Source organism: Canis lupus, chromosome 8 (assembly GCF_011100685.1).
Source record: "Canis lupus familiaris isolate Mischka breed German Shepherd chromosome 8, alternate assembly UU_Cfam_GSD_1.0, whole genome shotgun sequence".
Lineage (NCBI taxonomy): Eukaryota > Metazoa > Chordata > Mammalia > Carnivora > Canidae > Canis > Canis lupus.
The window spans coordinates 41,582,142-41,599,792 of record NC_049229.1 but is presented as its reverse complement, the minus strand read 5'-3'; the positions used below and the strand labels follow the sequence as shown (position 1 = coordinate 41,599,792).

Below are 17,651 nucleotides of genomic sequence, written 5' to 3'. Positions count from 1 at the left end.
TAGAACATAAATTTCAATGAGAAAAAAGAAGAGAAAAAGTGAGAGCACCCAATTCTGGCTCCCCACATATGCAGAATATCTGCAAAGAAAAGTGGGTAATTCCTAAGAATCTGCAGAGAAGTTTTCTTGGGGGAAGAGGGCAGGGGGTTACATAATCCCTACTGGAAATAACCAATGTAAAGAAGATTAAGGGTGTTTTAAGGAGTGCCAAAGGTATTATACATTTGGGGTAGCAATAGGGAATGTGTGGAGAACAGTAAGAGAAGCCCCCTAACTTTATAGAGCTGCCACAATCCAGCCAGAGGCAACAAGAGCAATTTTGGGAAAAGTGATATGGCAGAAAGAATAACCAGTTTGAAAGCTCAAGCTAATGTAGCTTTTAAGCAGTGTGACATATTAGGTGATGCCTGTTTCATGTTTTCTTTCAATGGAATGGTACAACACTATAATAACTCTACCTTTGGATTCTTGCCCTCCTTGGCCAATAATGCCCGAAGTCTTTCTTGTGAAGGTGGTGCGATGAAGATAATATATGGTTTCAAGTCTGAATTCCGGAGAGTCTTCAAGGACTAAAAAAAAAAGATATTTTGGATCTTTACAGTCATTTTCATCATTTAACTACTTCCCAATAATATACTTGGAATAATAATGTCATTAAAAAAACAAACATTGCCTATGAGTGTTTCCAAGCATCTCTGTAACAAACAATTCAAAATATTTTCCGATCCTACCATTCACTGTAAGAATATATTGTGTAGCTGTAACACAGACACACACACACACACACACACACACACACACACAAATTAGCTTGCCCTGTTTATATAATAAAATAAAAAAGAATGACACTGAAGGTCTACAACTGTGATGCTAAAATATCCTCTAAGAAGCTCACCTAAAGATTATAAATAACCATATTCAAAATCCTTTCCGGAGGAAGTAGAAATAAGCAGTAATGTTACCATGTGCTGGGGTCTAAATGCAATCAGAATAGGAAGAACTCCACATACATACACAAAAGAAGTTCTGGAAAAGTATACCTGAGAAAAAGCAGACTATTTGAATCAGGAGACTGGTTTTCACCCTGCCTTAGCCATTGCATGACTATGTGTTCCTAAACTGAAGCACTCTACCAAAACGGGGATTATAGGAACATGACCTTTTCTATCTGAAACATCATTAATTAAGACAACATGCTTAACAACTCTAAGTTCTTTGATAAATATGTTAGCCCGAGTAATATGAGGAATCCTGAAGGTATTTAGTAAAAATATACTTTTCTTACGGTCAAATGTTTATAATTGAAACAATAGAGGGATCCCTGGGTGGCGCAGCGGTTTAGCGCCTGCCTTTGGCCCAGGGCGCGATCCTGGAGACCTGGGATCGAATCCCACGTCGGGCTCCAGGTGCATGGAGCCTGCTTCTCCCTCTGCCTGTGTCTCTGCCTCTCTCTCTCTCTCTCTGTGTGGCTATCATAAATAAATAAAAAATAAAAAAAAAAAAAAAAAAAGAAACAATAGAGACTAAGCTCTTTGGTCCACTAAAAAAAACACAGGATCAGTGGGGGGAAAAATGTATGAGAAATTTATTTACCTGTGTACGAAGACTTAAAAGACAGATTTTGCCAGAGTTGATCACTTGCCGTACTGAATCTATGCTGGTTCCATACAAATTTTTCTCAAATTCACCATGTTCAATGAACTTTCCAGCTGCTATGTCTGCCTCAAATGCTTGCCGTGAAACAAAGTGGTAATCTCTACCAGCTACTTCGTGGTCTCGCCTACTCCGAGTTGTATCTAGGCAAACAAAATCAGGTAAAAATAGCGGCATGGGTCAGAGTAAGCAGGGGGATAATTCTGCTAGTCAGGAAAAATTTCAGTTTTATAAGATAGATTAAATGTAAAAAGGTGAATTGAGGAAATCTTAAAAACCCATGGTTTAACAATGATTTGTTTTATTTCTAGACTAAGAAACGAACAAAAAACCGTGGTTTTAGTATCTTAAACACTGCTACTCATCCTTTCCTAAAGTTTATTTCCTAAGATTTAGCACTGCATAATCTTTTTTTTTTTTTTTCAACTCTCCCACACCCCCTAAGTACTATATAATCTAAACAGAATTTCTGTGTTCAGGGATTAGGTCTAAATTTCTATCTTCTGGGCAGCCCTGGTGGCGCAGCGGTTTGGCGCTGCCTGCAGCCTGGGGTGTGATCCTGGAGACCCAGGATCAAGTCCCACGTCGGGCTCCCTGTGTGGAGCCTGCTTCTCCCTCTGCCTCTCTCTCTGTTTCTATGAATAAATAAATAAAATCTTTAAATAAATAAATAAATAAATAAATTTATTTATTTATTTCTATCTCTGCATAAGTTTAAAAGCCAGGAGCTGATTCCATATTGAACAGGGAATTTTAAGATAACCAAATTAAAATTCATTTAGAGAATAATTAGTACCATAGAAAAAAACCCCAAAATTTCTCAATAATGACTACCTTGAGTTACAAATTCCCGAAAGATTTTCTTAAAACAAAGTTCCTTTTTCCTGGGTAAAACTATTTTTGATAAATTGGATGAAAAATTTCCCTCCAGTTAGGTTCTAAGATAGTACACTGAAAAGTACAGGAAAATGGGAATGCATCCAAACTTACGAGGAACTGCAGATGCAAAACGGTCTTTTTCTTTGTTCATGAGCCTCTGACGCAATTCATTCTGGCCACAGTTCTGTGGACCAATCAAAATGATAGGTCTTTTCCTATTTGCCGGCTGATGATAAAGTGACATTTCCTCATAAGTTAAGATCTCTTCATTGTCATAATCTTTGAAAAAGATAAAAATTAAACACTTCAGATAGAATTATTACCATGTAAATAAAGATAAACTCATAGATATTCCAAAACAATTAGAAAGAAACAAAATTTATTATTAAAAACATTTAACCCTTTGGATCAAGATAAGTAATAATCAGGTAGGATTATATAAATATTTTCCTTCCCAGATACTATGAAAACAAAACAGACAATATATTAATCCTTCTAGAAGTATTTATTCCTTCTCTTTTTTTAAGTTGAATGTTTTAATACAATAAAAATACACTGCTTGTGCTGTAAAATAGTTTACAGCCAATACTTTGACAGAGGGTGGGGTAACCACTGGAGGAACTAATGAGCAAATGGTCTGTCATTTTTGTTAAACAGGGATACTAATACAGCACTCAGAGGGTTGGCTTAAGGATCAGACACACTATATATGCTGAGTACAATACCTGGCATAGATATACATTTAAAATAGCAGCTACAAACTAATGTAATCAGAGAAAGTAGGAACACTTTTTTGTGACTATAGAACGTGAAAACAAGTCGTAACTGTGCTATCCAAACTTGGAATACTAATATTAACCTGAGTTCATGATTTAAGAAGACGTATAAACTGTGATATGTAGGATAACATCCCTAAAGCCCACAATCCAGATGAATTCAGAGCTGTCAAGTTGTAAGAAACAAACGCAGACAACAAGCAGCCTGCCATCTTCTCACTCATTATTACTTTCCCTGACCAGGAGAGAGCATAAGATGTGTAGTCACATTCAACTGTAAGTTCCATGGGGGCAGGCAGGCATCTTGGTCTTGCCAGTGCTTAGTACAGAATGCTGAGCAGGAACTCAAACTATCGAAATTCTAGCTCAACTATATAGTAGCTTTAAGAACTTAAGCGGATCTTTAATATCTGAACTTCAATATATTCATTATAATCTCAAGGAATTTGTTAGACCTAAATGGATGAAGGTTTCTAAAGCATATAGTTACTGCCCCTGGAAGAGAACGGTTATTATAAATGATAGTTATTATTTATAAAAATATGTTACAATGACGCCATTATGAAATGTATTTCCTGCCCTTCCCAAAATGCCAAAATGCCTTGCCCTCTGAAAAATCAGAGTTCTTTCTTTTTTTTTATTTAAAGATTTTATTTATTTAGTCAGAGAGAGAGAGAGAGAGAGATAGGCAGAGACACAGGCAGAGGGAAAAGCAGGTTCCATGCTGGGAGCCTGACACGGGACTCAATCCGGGTCTCCAGGATCACGCCCTGGGCCGGTGCGAAACTGCTGGGCCACTGGGGCTGCCCCAGAGTTCTTTCTTTTAACATGTACAGACTGTGGCAGTATTTTTATTTATAAAGAGTTATATATCTGCAGGCTTTAGATTTGCAGGTTTTCTATAGTATAATAGCTATTAGAGCAGAACCAATTTAGTGTGTTTCAAAGGATAAAGAAACAGGTATTAATCACTTACCTAAATATAGAGGAAAGGATTAAAAATTCAATAAATCTGAGTTATACAATGTTTCAATTAGTATTAAAGATGCTTATTTTAGAAAAAAAGTAGATTGAATCTCAGATTTAGTTTTATTTTATTTATTTTTTTTCAGATTTAGTTTTAAATGGGATTTTTCAATAACCTGTAAAATTTTATTTTCATGTTTATGCTAAAAAAATTTCTCAAGGTATTAAGAGAATAAGCCTTATAAATTGTATAGGAAGTTAAACAGTGCCTTTGCTTTATTGATTTGGTTTCTTTCTGACCAGAACCAAAGGAGGGGTAGCAAATTCTAATGCACTTAAGGACCAATCAAGAAGGCAATGAAAAGCAGTAAAATCAGTCTGGGTTTATAAAAACTGGATGTGGTGGAAACTGTTGAACTCAGATAGGAGGTGCCTAATAGACAATTAGTCATCACTCAAGTCCAGCAGACTGCTGTCACTAGGGACTACAAGCCCTGTGTTATTAAAGCCTTTGATTTGAAGAGAAGCTATAATAAAAACTTTTTTAATCCTAGTAACAACGACAACAACAAAAACAAACAAAAAACAACTCTCCTATGTGCCTGACTCAGTCAGCAGGCAGCAGGCTCTGTAGAATGGGTTGCCTTGGTGACATGAATTATTACAGACAAAATACTCATTTTTACTTAAAATACAACTATGTTTTTGTAATTTGTTAGAGGTATATATTAATTTCACAAATAAAGTAGGAAAAACAGGAAACTAGCAATATAACACTATATAATGCTAAACTATAGTTTTTATGCTAGTTTTTCTCTAAATTCAAAATGCTACATTATTCATAAGATTTCAAAAGAAAATAATTTCTGCTGAAGACTTTCTTAAGCATATATGTAACATTAAGCAGTAAAACAGGACTAGAAATATAACTCCCTGAAAACAGTTTAATTTCTTTCATGTGTGGGATATGGACCTCTTCCAGATATAAATCCAGCTATATCTAAGAGTAGAGCTCACCATTATTTTTGGGGTGAGGGGGAGAGGGGCAAAGGGGCAGAGAGAGAGAGAAGAGAGACAATCTTAAGCAAGCTTCACGCCCAGCATGGAGCCCAACTCAGAGCTTGATCTCATGACCCCGAGATCATGACCTGAGCCAAAATCAAGAGTCAGATGCTTACCCGATTAAACCACCCAGGTGCCCAAACTCACCATCATTTTTATTGGCATTATATAAAACCTTTTTCCTCTTCTTTTTATTCTTCTTTGCACACCACAGCTTTCCTGTTGAACAATCAAAAACGTAACTGTAAACGTAGGACTTATTTCCTTGAATAAAGCTATGTATTTCAAATTGAAGAATTCAAATAGTTTTCCATTTAAATTTATAAACACATATTGTTGTATAGAACTATTTTTCAGGGAAATAGCTGTAATTTTCCATTAGTCTCAAATTACAGATGATCTTTAATACTTAAATCCTCTTTCTTTAGTTATAATATAATTAGTATTGCCTCTCATATCTCTCTTCCCATGAATACATATTTGACTATTCTGATATGTACAATTTTTTTTTTATTTATTTGAGAGAGAGTGCACAAGTAAGCTAGCATGAGCAGGGGAGGAGTAGAGGAAGAGAAAGAGAATCCTCAAGCAGACTCCTCTCTGAGCAGGAAGCCAAATGTAGGGCTTGATCCCAGGACCCTGAGATCATGACTTGAGTTGAAATCAAGTCAGCTGCCTAACCAACTGAGCCACCCAGGCACCCCGATACTCCTAGGATTTTAAAAGAAAATAATTTCTGATTATAAATCAGATATGTACATTTAAACACAGTTCCAGATGGAGACCCAAGAAACCAAGAAATATAAATGTCCAACCTGATTTTTCTGGCTCCTTGTCTTCTTCTATGGTTTGCTTCATGGCTTCTCTTTGCTGCTGAAAGCTTTTCCCTTAATAGCAGAAAGAAAAGAGTAAAATTTAAGACAAAAGAATATGTTTTCTTGTTTTTTAGTCAAGGGGAATATAACTCTTCTTCACTTATATCCCCTTAAATCTTTCTGCCATGGAGGAAAATAACTCTTCTTCTTCACTTATATCCCCTTTTAAATCTTTCTGCTACCATATGGGCCTATGTCAGCTATGATTATAAGCCCCCAAATGTTTAAAGTATTAAGTTTCAACTTTACTATCAGCCAGTCCTAGGATATGTAGTAGTAAAATATATATACATCATCTATTAGAAAAGATAAGTAATAAACCAGTATTAGAAAATGTTAACAGTTCAATTTTTCAAAGCTTTCTTTGAGCATTTACTATGTGGAAAGTACTATGCTGGATCCTGATTCTGGATCATTTAGAATTCTCTCAAATCAAATCAATTAATTCCAGGAGTTAACTTTACAAAATAATAAGTGAACACTCATCACTTTTTGATTTTAAGATATACCTCAATATATTCCCTTGCATTTATTATTTCTAATCTCCTTTTCTTTGTATGTATGTATATGTTTTAGTAATTTTTTTATTTCCACCTTTAAGCTACCAGTGATATAAATAATGAAAAACATACAATGGTTTCCCTCTCAGAATTAAGATTTTAATTTAGGAGGCTTTCAAGGTTTTTGATTTTTATTTTCTTTTCAGTTATCTACCTTAAAGTCAAATGTATTTTTTCTGAAGGATAAAAGTGGTTTTACTTAGAAATTTTGGATTAGAGTTCTACTTTTTAAATTTTTATACCCAGTTCTTTTTTGTTTCAAGCCAAGGATTCTTAGAAATCAATAAGCAAATTCTATCTATGTTGGGACAATCAGAACTTTGTGCATTTTCATAAGAGCACAAGCAAAAATATTAATACTGAGTTTGACACACATAAGAAGTATTATAGATAACCACATTATCTTTAGGAGCTATACAGATTGTATTCCAAGTAAAAACAAGTAATTATGAGGAGAGGGGGAAATTTTAAGAGCATTAAAATTTAAAAATAAGTAAAAAAAAAAAAAAAAAGGTTTTTAAAGTAAGTATCTGATTTTGACAGATTCAGAAAAAAAAGGAACAAAATAATTTTGGTCAGTTACATATTAAAATGTTTAAGAACATTATAGTCATGTACTTCTACGGCACATTTTTATAGTACATACGTATGTAGACTGCTATTGTAATGGCAATCTGGACAATATGACCTCTTAAGAAGTCTTCTAATTCTAACACTTAAAACCATCATCAAACTCAAACTAAGGTGGGTCCATTTATTTGTCCTATAACAAGATTTACAAATGATATCACGGAAATCTCCTTTATGCACTTCTATACTTTCAGAAACTCAATGTAAGCAGTCAATATACTCTAGTTCTAAATATTTATGGGCTAGGTCTGTCATGATGAGAAGATACCAAATTGATATCTAGCACAAACACGAAGTAGAACAAGATGGATATTCAGTATTCCAAGATTTCTAGAGTACTGTCTTGTGTGTTACTGTGAAGAATCATCAAAGGTGCAGCATTATCCTCTGAAGTTAGTATAAGAAGCTCATTCCTCATTCTCTGAAATATGACTGAGGATACACAAAAATTTAGTTTTAGCTTTTGTGTTTTAAAACAGAGGATTTATGGCTTTCTGTCACCTTATTAATACACATAAAGACCCAACTGCATGAAAAAGTAATCATTTTTTAAAAGACATGAAAAAGTGAATTTTTCTCTGTGAAGGCTTGTATTTTAAATGTTCTTTTAAGTATGTTCTACTATATTGTCTTTTACCTGGAACAAGCCCAGCTAGAGGTTGATTATCTTCATCCCCTTCCCTGTAGGCTTGCCACCAATTTGGATCTTCTTGACTAATGATATGAAGTATATCCCCTTTTTGAAAAGATAGCCCTAATTCTCGACATGGAACATAAGGGTCATCTGAGGGATCATAATCAAAATGAGCTTTCACGTGGATCTAAAAGATAAAAAGGATTTGATTTTTATCAAAACAACACAGTAATGATGAAATGACAACACAAAATATTCAGCATAAGTATAATTAAAATGTTACAATTTTTCATTAGTGCAAAGCAAGTATGAGTTGAAAGAAGGGAGGTTTAGTTAAGTAGCAGCAGTATTTTCTCAGGCTTCTCTATTTTCTTTGATTAATTTCATCTCTCTGTTAACTGCAAACTCATACAAAAGTAAAAAACAAACACAAACACTGTACAAGCCATTGCACTGTTAGCCACTAACAACCCTGAAGCGCTAAGGGACCTCAAAGACTTGAGAGAAGCAGAAGGAATATAACTGAGACCCCTTCCCCCTCCATTCCTGACCTTTGAAAACAATGACTCTGTAATAAGGTATGTAATTTCTAAACCACAATCACTTGGAAAGGTAGACTGTACTTCATTGCATCTGTCACCTACTTAGAGTGTCAGTTTCCCAAATACCCTCTTCCTTTCTTGGATACATTGTGTGACTTTGCCTTCAACTTCTGTTTTTCTTTCAAAAGGATGTGTTTAGGTTCATCAACAATCACACCCCAAACAGCTAAAATTATCTAAATCATATTTATAATAAATTCCTATTGGGTTCTATTTGTAGGCTTTGAAATTTAACTAGTGGTACAAGTTATAATTTTTGTTAACAATGTACTTCTGCTATCAAAAAATATATATATTACACTTACAGCATGAATCTTCTTGAAAGCTATTTCCTACTCTTTCTTCCAGTATACCTCCATAAGATACAACAAAGTTATATCTTAATTCTAAGGCATTTATAAAGGAATTAATATTCTTTTTTAACTTCTCCATCTGTAATTTTTATCCCACTTGGTTAAGTGGCATGTGTCATTTCCAAAATCTGTAAGATGTCCATTTTAGTTTAATGAAATTTAACACTTGTACACAATGAGTGCTTCTGCCCGGTGTAGGTTAAATCTGGTTTCAGCTAAATAAGCCAAGCATTTGATTGACATCCTAGGAATTCTATAATTCAGAGTCCTTTTCTATCCAATTGTTATCTGTCTTCCTTAACTAAGACTTTTGCCTTCACCATAATTGAAGCTACCTATCATAAAGATAATACTGGCTTGCCTCAAAAACTGTTTTATGAGAAGACAATATCTTTCAGTTCCTTAAGCACAATATTTGACTATTCTCAATCAATAACGATGGACTGTATGAAATTTGATAAAATACTTTCTAAATGATAAAGATACGTGTGTGTGTGTGTGTGTGTGTGTGTATAGCATAACCAAGAATTCTCATGAAAGCAGCAGCCTCTTTCAGAAATTATGCTTGAGGATGTCATTAAACAATATTTTTATAATTTCAAAAAAATGTATTACTAACTACTGTAAAGAAGAAATGAGGAGATCTAAGTCCTAATATATAAAGAATAACATTGAGGTAAAGCAATAAAATGGTCCAGTTAAAAAAATGTAGAATTTACATGTTAGTCTGCTTTTTGGGGGGGTAGTTTTTCACAGATGAACTTCATAAATTCAAATAGTACACAAAATCATAAGTGTATGGCTCAATGAATTTTCACAAATGAAACATACCTGTATAACAAGCACATAAATCAAGAAGCAGAGTATCACTAGCACCCCAGAAACCCTGTCTTATGCCCTTTCAGTTACTAACCACCCTATGTCCTCCAAGGGTAAACATCATTCTGATTTCTAGAAGTATAGATTACTTTCCCCAGTATTTTACTTCATACAATATAATCACATAATATTCACTATTGGGTTAAATATGGTTCAGAGACTTCATTCATTTTGACAGTGTTCTGCTGCATTCCAACTACAGAGTGCCCTAATAATGAACCTTGTTCTTGATGTGAAAATAGAGACCAAAAGTGAATTTTATAAAGTTATACAAAGGTAGCAGAGAATCAGAACGCAGTTCAGACGCTGGTTAAAGAGATTATACATACAATTTTGTGATCCTGGTATGAGAGGTAGGATAATCTAGAAGTACCTAATATGTAGGATTATAAAAAAAAAACCTTCTGCTTGACTATCATCTCTGTCAATCAGTGCTTCCAAAATCTGCTCAGATTGTTGTTTTTTAGCCAAAAGTCTTGGAAATCTAAATATGGGATTATAGGGGTTACTTAAGGTGGTGAAGAGATCATTTTTGTTATCAGCCTTTTAGAGATCTATGAAACCATACTTGGTCACCTGATTGATGATTTTGTCAAATAACTTTCTGAAAGCAATACTCAGCACATTTTCAAAGTGTTCTGCTCAGATCACCTGCCTGGAATATTTATCAAAATACTAAATTCTTATGCCACATCTCAGACTTCAGGTTCTGCATTTTAACTAGGTTCCTTTGATAACTTATATATATGCTGTTTAAAACGTACCCTATGGCACTGGGTGGCTCAGTCAGTTAAACTGTCTACCTTTGTCTCAGGTCATGATTTCCTGGGATCGAGTCCTGCATCAGGCTCTTTGCTCCACGGGGAGTCTGCTTACCCTCTGCCCCATTTTCTCTCTCACATAAATAAAAATCTTAAAAAAAATAACACACCCTAAAATCTTTGGGAACTACCCTGAGGCAAACTAATTAGACCATTGTGGAGGCTGTATCTAGGTCTGTAACTATTGCCAAAGGATAACAAAATCAGCCAGAGATGCTTTTCTCTCTCCTCTTGCCTAGGCGTCAACCTTGACTATTCAGATTTAGCCGGTTTGGAATGAGGCCTCTCTCTGTGTAGACTGAAGAAGAGTACAGAGGGCAAATGTTTTGCTTATATTAACAAGTTTATCTAGTGCTATTTAAAACATACCCACTAAAATTAAGAGCAAAATTTTTCACATTGAGATTAACCATCTAGTTGAGTTAAAGTCTGAGCATTGCCTTGACATGTGTGATTTCTGTCCATATATTCTGATCCATTCTTATCAGTGCTAAAAGTTATCTTCATCCATCTTTCCTCTCTAGTTCTGTTAGTGGCTAATTTATTGTGTACCATACAAAGGAAAACAGTGCACCCCCTCCTCTTTTTAAGAGAGAGACGGGGGAGAGGGGCAGAGTAAGGAGGAGAGAGAGAATCTTCAACAGGCTCTATGTCCACACAGGGCTCCATTACACAACCCTAAGATCACGACCTGAGCCAAACTGAAGAGTCAGGGCCACCCAGGTGCCCCAAACAGAGCTCTTTTTAAAATGGAGAGATGTTGACCCTTATAGAAGACTCCAGAGTTTAACAATGCTGTAATATCAGTACAATGTATCTGATCAAAACAGTGTTTGGTTTCTAAACAAAATCTTCCATCTAAATTTCAAATTATAGGATTATAGGATTGTTTAAATACAATTATGTTCCAGCCTCACATTTTTCTCTTTGCCTTTTTTTTTTTTTTTTTAGTACCTGTAAGCTCATAAGCTTGAAGCCCTACCAAAGGGGATACGGTAAAGAGATAATGATTCATCAATTTATTTACATCTTTCCTAAGGGACTCAATGCTCCAAAATAATTTTTCTTTGCAATTTTTATTTCTGTATTTATTACAGATTTATTTTGAAGTTTTAAAATTAGTGGTGGAAAAGAAAATGAAAGTATATCATCTTTTAGCTTGGCTTAAACTTTACCCCTCACTCACACTGTAGAATTAAGGCCAGCATCAAGAAAAGCTTTTCTAGGGTCAAGCAACAGTTTTCAAAATCCTCCCCCAACCCACTCAAGAAGAATTATCTTTATTGTTTGCTTCCATTTTTTACAGGAGAAGTTTAAGGTATCTGTGGGACATCCAAAAGATACTTTAATAGAAGACAGACAGAAATACAAACCTTAAGGTAAGAGCAAACTTAATACAGTAACTGCCCTAACTTGAAAAGGGATGCCCATCTAATATACACTGAAATTTTCTATATTTTTTGTATCTCTGATAAAATATGTATTCATAAAAATCTTACTGCATTATAAAATTCCAGATCCTCTTCCAAATGAGAAAAAAATTAAGATGTAAATTAGATAATACATTTTATACCCCTACTGGAAAAGTAAATACATTTGACAGCAGTAATTCTCAACTTTTCCTTCCAATCCAGTTATCTTTATCTACTGTGAACATCCTTAAACAATTGTTTTTAAATTTTGCAAACACATGTTTAAACAGGCTGGTCCTCTGACCTTCTCTCACCATAGTAAATACAACTATAGCCCAGATCTCTCCTTAGAATTCCAGACTGATACATTCTTTTTTTTAAAAAAGGATTTATTTATTGGCGGGGGGGGGGGGGGGTGGCGGGGGGGCAGAGGGAGAGAGAGAATCTCAAGCGGACTCCTCACAAGCACAGGGCCCTACTTGGGGCTCAATCTCATGACCCTGAGATCATGACCTGAACCAAAACTATGAGGCGGATGCCCAAATGACTGAGCCACCCAGGCACCCTGATATATTCAATTCTATGTACTCAGTATATCCACCTGAATGCCTCTCAAACCTAGAAAATGGACCTCTTCATTTTTCTCCCCCAATCTGTTTTTCCTCCAGAGTTCCTTCTAGTAATAATCAGCACCACTATCCGCCTAGTTCCTCAAACATTCTTAACTTCCTCTTTCCTTTACCCTCCATGTTCATTACAAGATCCTGCCATCTCTACTTCTAGCATATAGCCTGAACCATTTTCTCCACTGTCACTGCTATCATCCTAGTTTAGGCCATCAACATACTTTATGATGACTTCAGTTTCCTAAATCTCCTTGCTTCCATTACTGGCTCTACTAATCTAATTTCTACACAGCATCCAAAAGTGTTTTTTTTAAAATACAAACCAGATCATTATTCTATACTAAATATCCAAACTCTTGTTCACAGGAGAGACATGGGAAAAGGCACAGAGAATGAGGCTGCTGGAATTCAGAGACAAACTATTTCCTCATTTTTCTTCTTATAAAGAACTTTACACAGAAGGAAGGTTGTGGATGCAACATCAACTTCAAAATGTCTCATAAAGAATAAAAGGAAAATGTGAAATGATAGACAAAATATAAAGCATAATTGTGATAAAATATTGAGAAAAAAATGAAACTGTGTCTTCTTTCAAAGTGTTATGATTTTATAAAATAACAGATGCAATACATCAGCCTTCCATGTTAACTTGGCATTTTGAAATCTGTAATTTTTAACAGCTTTACTGAGAAATAATTCGTTATAAAAGTCACTACTGTATAAAATCATATGGTTTTTAGTAAATTCAGAGTTGTGCAATCATAAGCAATTTTACAACATTTTTATCATCCCAAAAGGAAATCCCATACTCATTAGGAATCACTCCCATACTCTCCTAACTCCCCTTCCCTACACCTAAGGAACTATTGATCTACTGTCACTCTCTATGGGTTTACTTCTTCTGGACATTTCACATAAATTATCCAATACATGGCCTTTTGTGACTGCCTTCTTTCACTTAGCCTAATTTTTTCAAGGTTCATCTATGTTGTAGCATATAGCAGCAGTACTTTATTCTTTTTTATGGTCAAATAATATTCCTCCTATGGATATATCATATTTCACTTTCCACTCATCAACCAGCCAACATCTGGGCTGTTTCTACTCTCTGGTTAATAAAATAATGCTGCTATGCGCATTCATATACAAGTTTTTGTGAGGATGTATGTTTTCAGTTCTCTTGGATATACACCTAGGAGTAGGACTGTTAAGTCATATAGTAATTAAGTGTGTTAGCTAGCTAGCTGAATGTTTAACATAAGAAGCAAAACATACTCTAAAATTAAAGTTGTGCATACTTTGTAAAAGCACTTCCCCCTATGCTAAGTATGTTTAAGCTAAATAAACGACCTATAATGACAGAAAAAGACAAAAGCTAGAAGTCAAAAATTCTGGAAGAAAAGTATGCTCTATATTTTACTTTGTAAAGTTTTAATAAATTTGAAACATTAAGACTTATAACTCTTTAAATAAAAACTGCTGAATTTACCTTTTACTTGAGTGCAAGAAATAATTAAAATGACATTTCTAGGGGCACCTGGGTGGCTTAGTAGGTTAAGTATCTGCCTTCAGCTCAGGTCATGATCCCAGAGTACTGGGATCAAGACCCACATCAGGCTGCCTGCTCAGTGGGGAGTCTGCTTTCCCCTGTCCCCATCCCCCTGCTTGTGCTTTCTCTCTAATAAATAAAAAATCTAAAAATATAAAGTGACATTTCTAATACTTAAAAGTAAACATTCATGTGCAAGTTTTTGTGTGGATATAAGTTTTTGATTCCTTGGTATTTACTCAAATGAGATGAAAACATGTCCACACACAAAAAAACCTGCACAGGGATGTTTATAGGAGCTTAACTGGTAACTACCAAAACTTGGAAGCAACCAAGATATTCTTCAGTAGGTAATAAGATGAACTATTATATACCCAGACAACAGAATGTTATTTGGTGCTTAAAAAAATGTGCGACCAAGAGCTAAGAAAAGTCATGGAGGAAACTTAAATGCTTATCACTCATGGAAAAAAAAGCCAATTTGAAAAGGCTATATACTGTTATCATTCCAGCTATATTGATATAATGTAAAAGGCAAAACTACAGAGATCAGTGGTTGTCATGGGTTGGGGGAGGGGAGGAATTAAAGAATAGGTAGAGCACATAGGATTTTTAGGGCAAACTATTCTCTATGGTAGAATGGTGGATACATATTATAAATTATACATTTGTCAAAACCCATAGGATGTATACCACCAAAAGTTATTGATGTAACAAATGGTACAAGGATGCTGACAGTGGAAGCAATTATGGGCATAATTATCAGGACAGGAGATATGTGAGAACCTTCTGTTCAGTTTTGCTGTGAACCTAAAACTACTCTAAAAAAAAATGTTTATTAATTAAATAAAAAAGTAAACAGTAGACAACAGACAATAAATAAGGAACATAAAAAAATCACTTACTACTGTTTCCTTGGCAGGAGGAGGCTTGATCTGTTGACTGGGAATCAGAACAAATGTCAGCGTACCATGCATATCAGACTGTAAAAGAAAGATTAGGTTATGAAAATCATTCTATGATGTTATGGTGAATATTCCCTAAACTGGACTATTCTGGATCCCCTACAAGACTTTTTAAAAAGTTGGTAAAGATGAATGACTTTCATCAGGAATCATAAATTAGACCTTTCATGGATTCCGTTATAGTAGAGCTATCCAGGAACATGGCATTCTGTAATTCTGTTCCACTTGAGAAAGCCACTTAGCCCATAAGTCTTTGGTTTTTGTCTCCCATTCATTGTAAGCTTAGGAAGATTCCACAGTGAAGGGTTGGAAGATACCACAGCTAGAACAGTTCTGGGTTATCTACTCTGGCAAACACAGTTTTAATATAGTAGAATTTGAAATAGTAATTGTGACCAGGATTAGAGAAGTGATGCAAAGAAATATATTTTCACTTCCCAGATATCTTGTCTCTGTTACTCATTCTATTTTTAACTGTATAGTGTTATTGTAGCTAACTATTACTTCCCATTACACCACTGACTGCCTTGTTCAGAGACCTTCACCTTAAACAGTAATCAAAACTTCTAGTCTTGACATAGCAGGGAGCAGTGCTCAACAAACACAACAGCCAATAAAACATAGTCTAAAAATGACAACCACTGACTCTGCTCTACCAAAGCAATGAATGATATTAGGTGAAAATAAGTATGTTTTCTAGATTCTTCAACAAACATCAGCAGATAGAGGAGATTCTATTGTAACAACTGAAGCTACGTAAATAATACAAATCTGGCTTGTGGATATATACAAAGTGATCATAAACTGCTCTCAAAGAGTAACTATAAACTAGTTTCCTGATTATAATGGCACTGTCCAATAGAATTTTCTATGATGATGGAAATACTCTATATCTACATCTTAATATGGAAACCATTAGCTATATACTGCTCTTGAACACCTGAAATGCAGCCAGTATGAATGGGGAACATAATTTTAAATTTTATTTAATTTAAATCTAAATAACTAGCACATGTAGCTAGTGGCTATTATGTTGGACAGTGTACTGAAATCAGCTGAAGAGAATAAAAAAAAAAGTGAACTTAAAAAATGATGAGGTGACTTTGTTTTGTCACCATTTTCCTAGTGGCTAGTACATAGTAGGCACTCAATTAATACATGTTGAAGAATTAGTTATACTAGTGATTTCAGAGGCAAATAAAACATACCGAGTAGTAATAAAGCTTAAAATAAAAAAATATCAGTGGTAACAACCCCAAAATAAAACGCTACTAATAAATATTGTGAAAATAATTATATCATGTGAAAATTAGGCTAGAAATTGTCTAGTGTACTTAATATTTTTAAAATACTGTACTTTTAGGTCTAATAACTAAGAAAATAGCTTTTAAGAACCTATCAGTTATTCTTCTGTATCAACTTACCAATAAGTCAAAAACCTCATTGACATCTTTCCCTCGAATTTCAATACCATTAATTTCCAGAACCTCATCTCCTTCATGTAACAGACCACTTTTCTCTGCAGCACCTCCTTTTACTATCCGACTAATGATGACAGAATCCATTTCATTACGAACTGTAGCACCCTAAAAAAAGGCAGTATCTAATTATAAAACAAAAATGTACTTTTTTGTTAAACATTTCTTCATTAAATTTTTTTTCCCCTGTTCAACAATACAAGTCTTCAGTTATCTTGGGCAAAAAACTAACTTACAGAACTAGAGTAGGTGTGGTAATTAGCTTTGAAAGTTGACCATTTTCCTTACAACATTTTCTGTTTCAGACATGTTGTATTCATTTGAATTCTAAAACCAAGCAGACTTTTGAACAACAGATAAATGCACTTACTTAAAAACAATGTGAAGACCTATAATCAAATTTATTCTCTATATGCTGGATGCTATTAAAATGGTTTTATACTATTTAGATATAATTAGTGAACAGAACTTATAACTATAAAAAGTCCTTTCTTAAAATTCAAAATATGATTAAAGGATGAGTAATAATCTGGTTTATTATTCAAATATTAAATATTATAGCTGTAACCATTTCACATTAAAATGTATTAAGCATTTAGATTTATTACATAAATTGGAAGCACAACTGAAAAATATACATTCAAAAAATGGAAATATGAAATAGCGAATAAAGCTTAAAAGTAGACAAGAGTATGTAACATTTTTTCTCCTAAACTTTTATTTTAAAATTTTGTTGTAACTTTCCCAACTTGTTTTTTCTGGGGGGGGCGGGGGGGTGAGGGGTATGGGATGGGACCTAGTTACATAAACTGCCCATAAAATACAGTCCCTATTTTATGTACCATAGTATTCAAGACATTTTTGAGACATGAAGATTAAAGACTAGTTCTCTGGGCAGCCCTAGTGGCTCAGCAATTTAGCGCCGCCTGCA

General features: G+C 34.5%; 1 protein-coding gene and 1 long non-coding RNA gene across 12 annotated transcripts in view; one reads left to right on the top strand and one right to left on the bottom strand.

The window, feature by feature from the left end:
- The window catches only part of MPP5 (membrane palmitoylated protein 5), a 100,148-nt gene that overhangs the window by 8,977 nt on the left and 73,520 nt on the right, over positions 1 to 17,651 (bottom strand). For all 10 annotated transcript variants that reach the window (XM_038544978.1, XM_038544984.1, XM_038544980.1 and 7 more), the window contains 8 exons: positions 16,667 to 16,828; positions 15,183 to 15,260; positions 8,039 to 8,222; positions 6,152 to 6,223; positions 5,484 to 5,555; positions 2,644 to 2,811; positions 1,594 to 1,796; positions 459 to 569 (listed from right to left, as the gene is read on the bottom strand). In XM_038544978.1, the coding sequence (XP_038400906.1) occupies positions 459 to 569; positions 1,594 to 1,796; positions 2,644 to 2,811; positions 5,484 to 5,555; positions 6,152 to 6,223; positions 8,039 to 8,222; positions 15,183 to 15,260; positions 16,667 to 16,828 (1,050 nt within the window). The remainder of the gene's footprint in view (positions 1 to 458; positions 570 to 1,593; positions 1,797 to 2,643; positions 2,812 to 5,483; positions 5,556 to 6,151; positions 6,224 to 8,038; positions 8,223 to 15,182; positions 15,261 to 16,666; positions 16,829 to 17,651) is intronic.
- LOC106559172 lies at positions 1,522 to 14,207 on the top strand. Of its 2 annotated transcripts, XR_005363444.1 has the most exons (4): positions 1,522 to 1,814; positions 11,642 to 11,685; positions 11,997 to 12,069; positions 13,095 to 14,207. It is a non-coding gene; the product is annotated as an uncharacterized LOC106559172 (long non-coding RNA). The 2 variants fall into 2 exon arrangements; XR_005363443.1 differs by lacking the exon at positions 11,642 to 11,685 and having other exon boundaries at positions 1,533 to 1,814.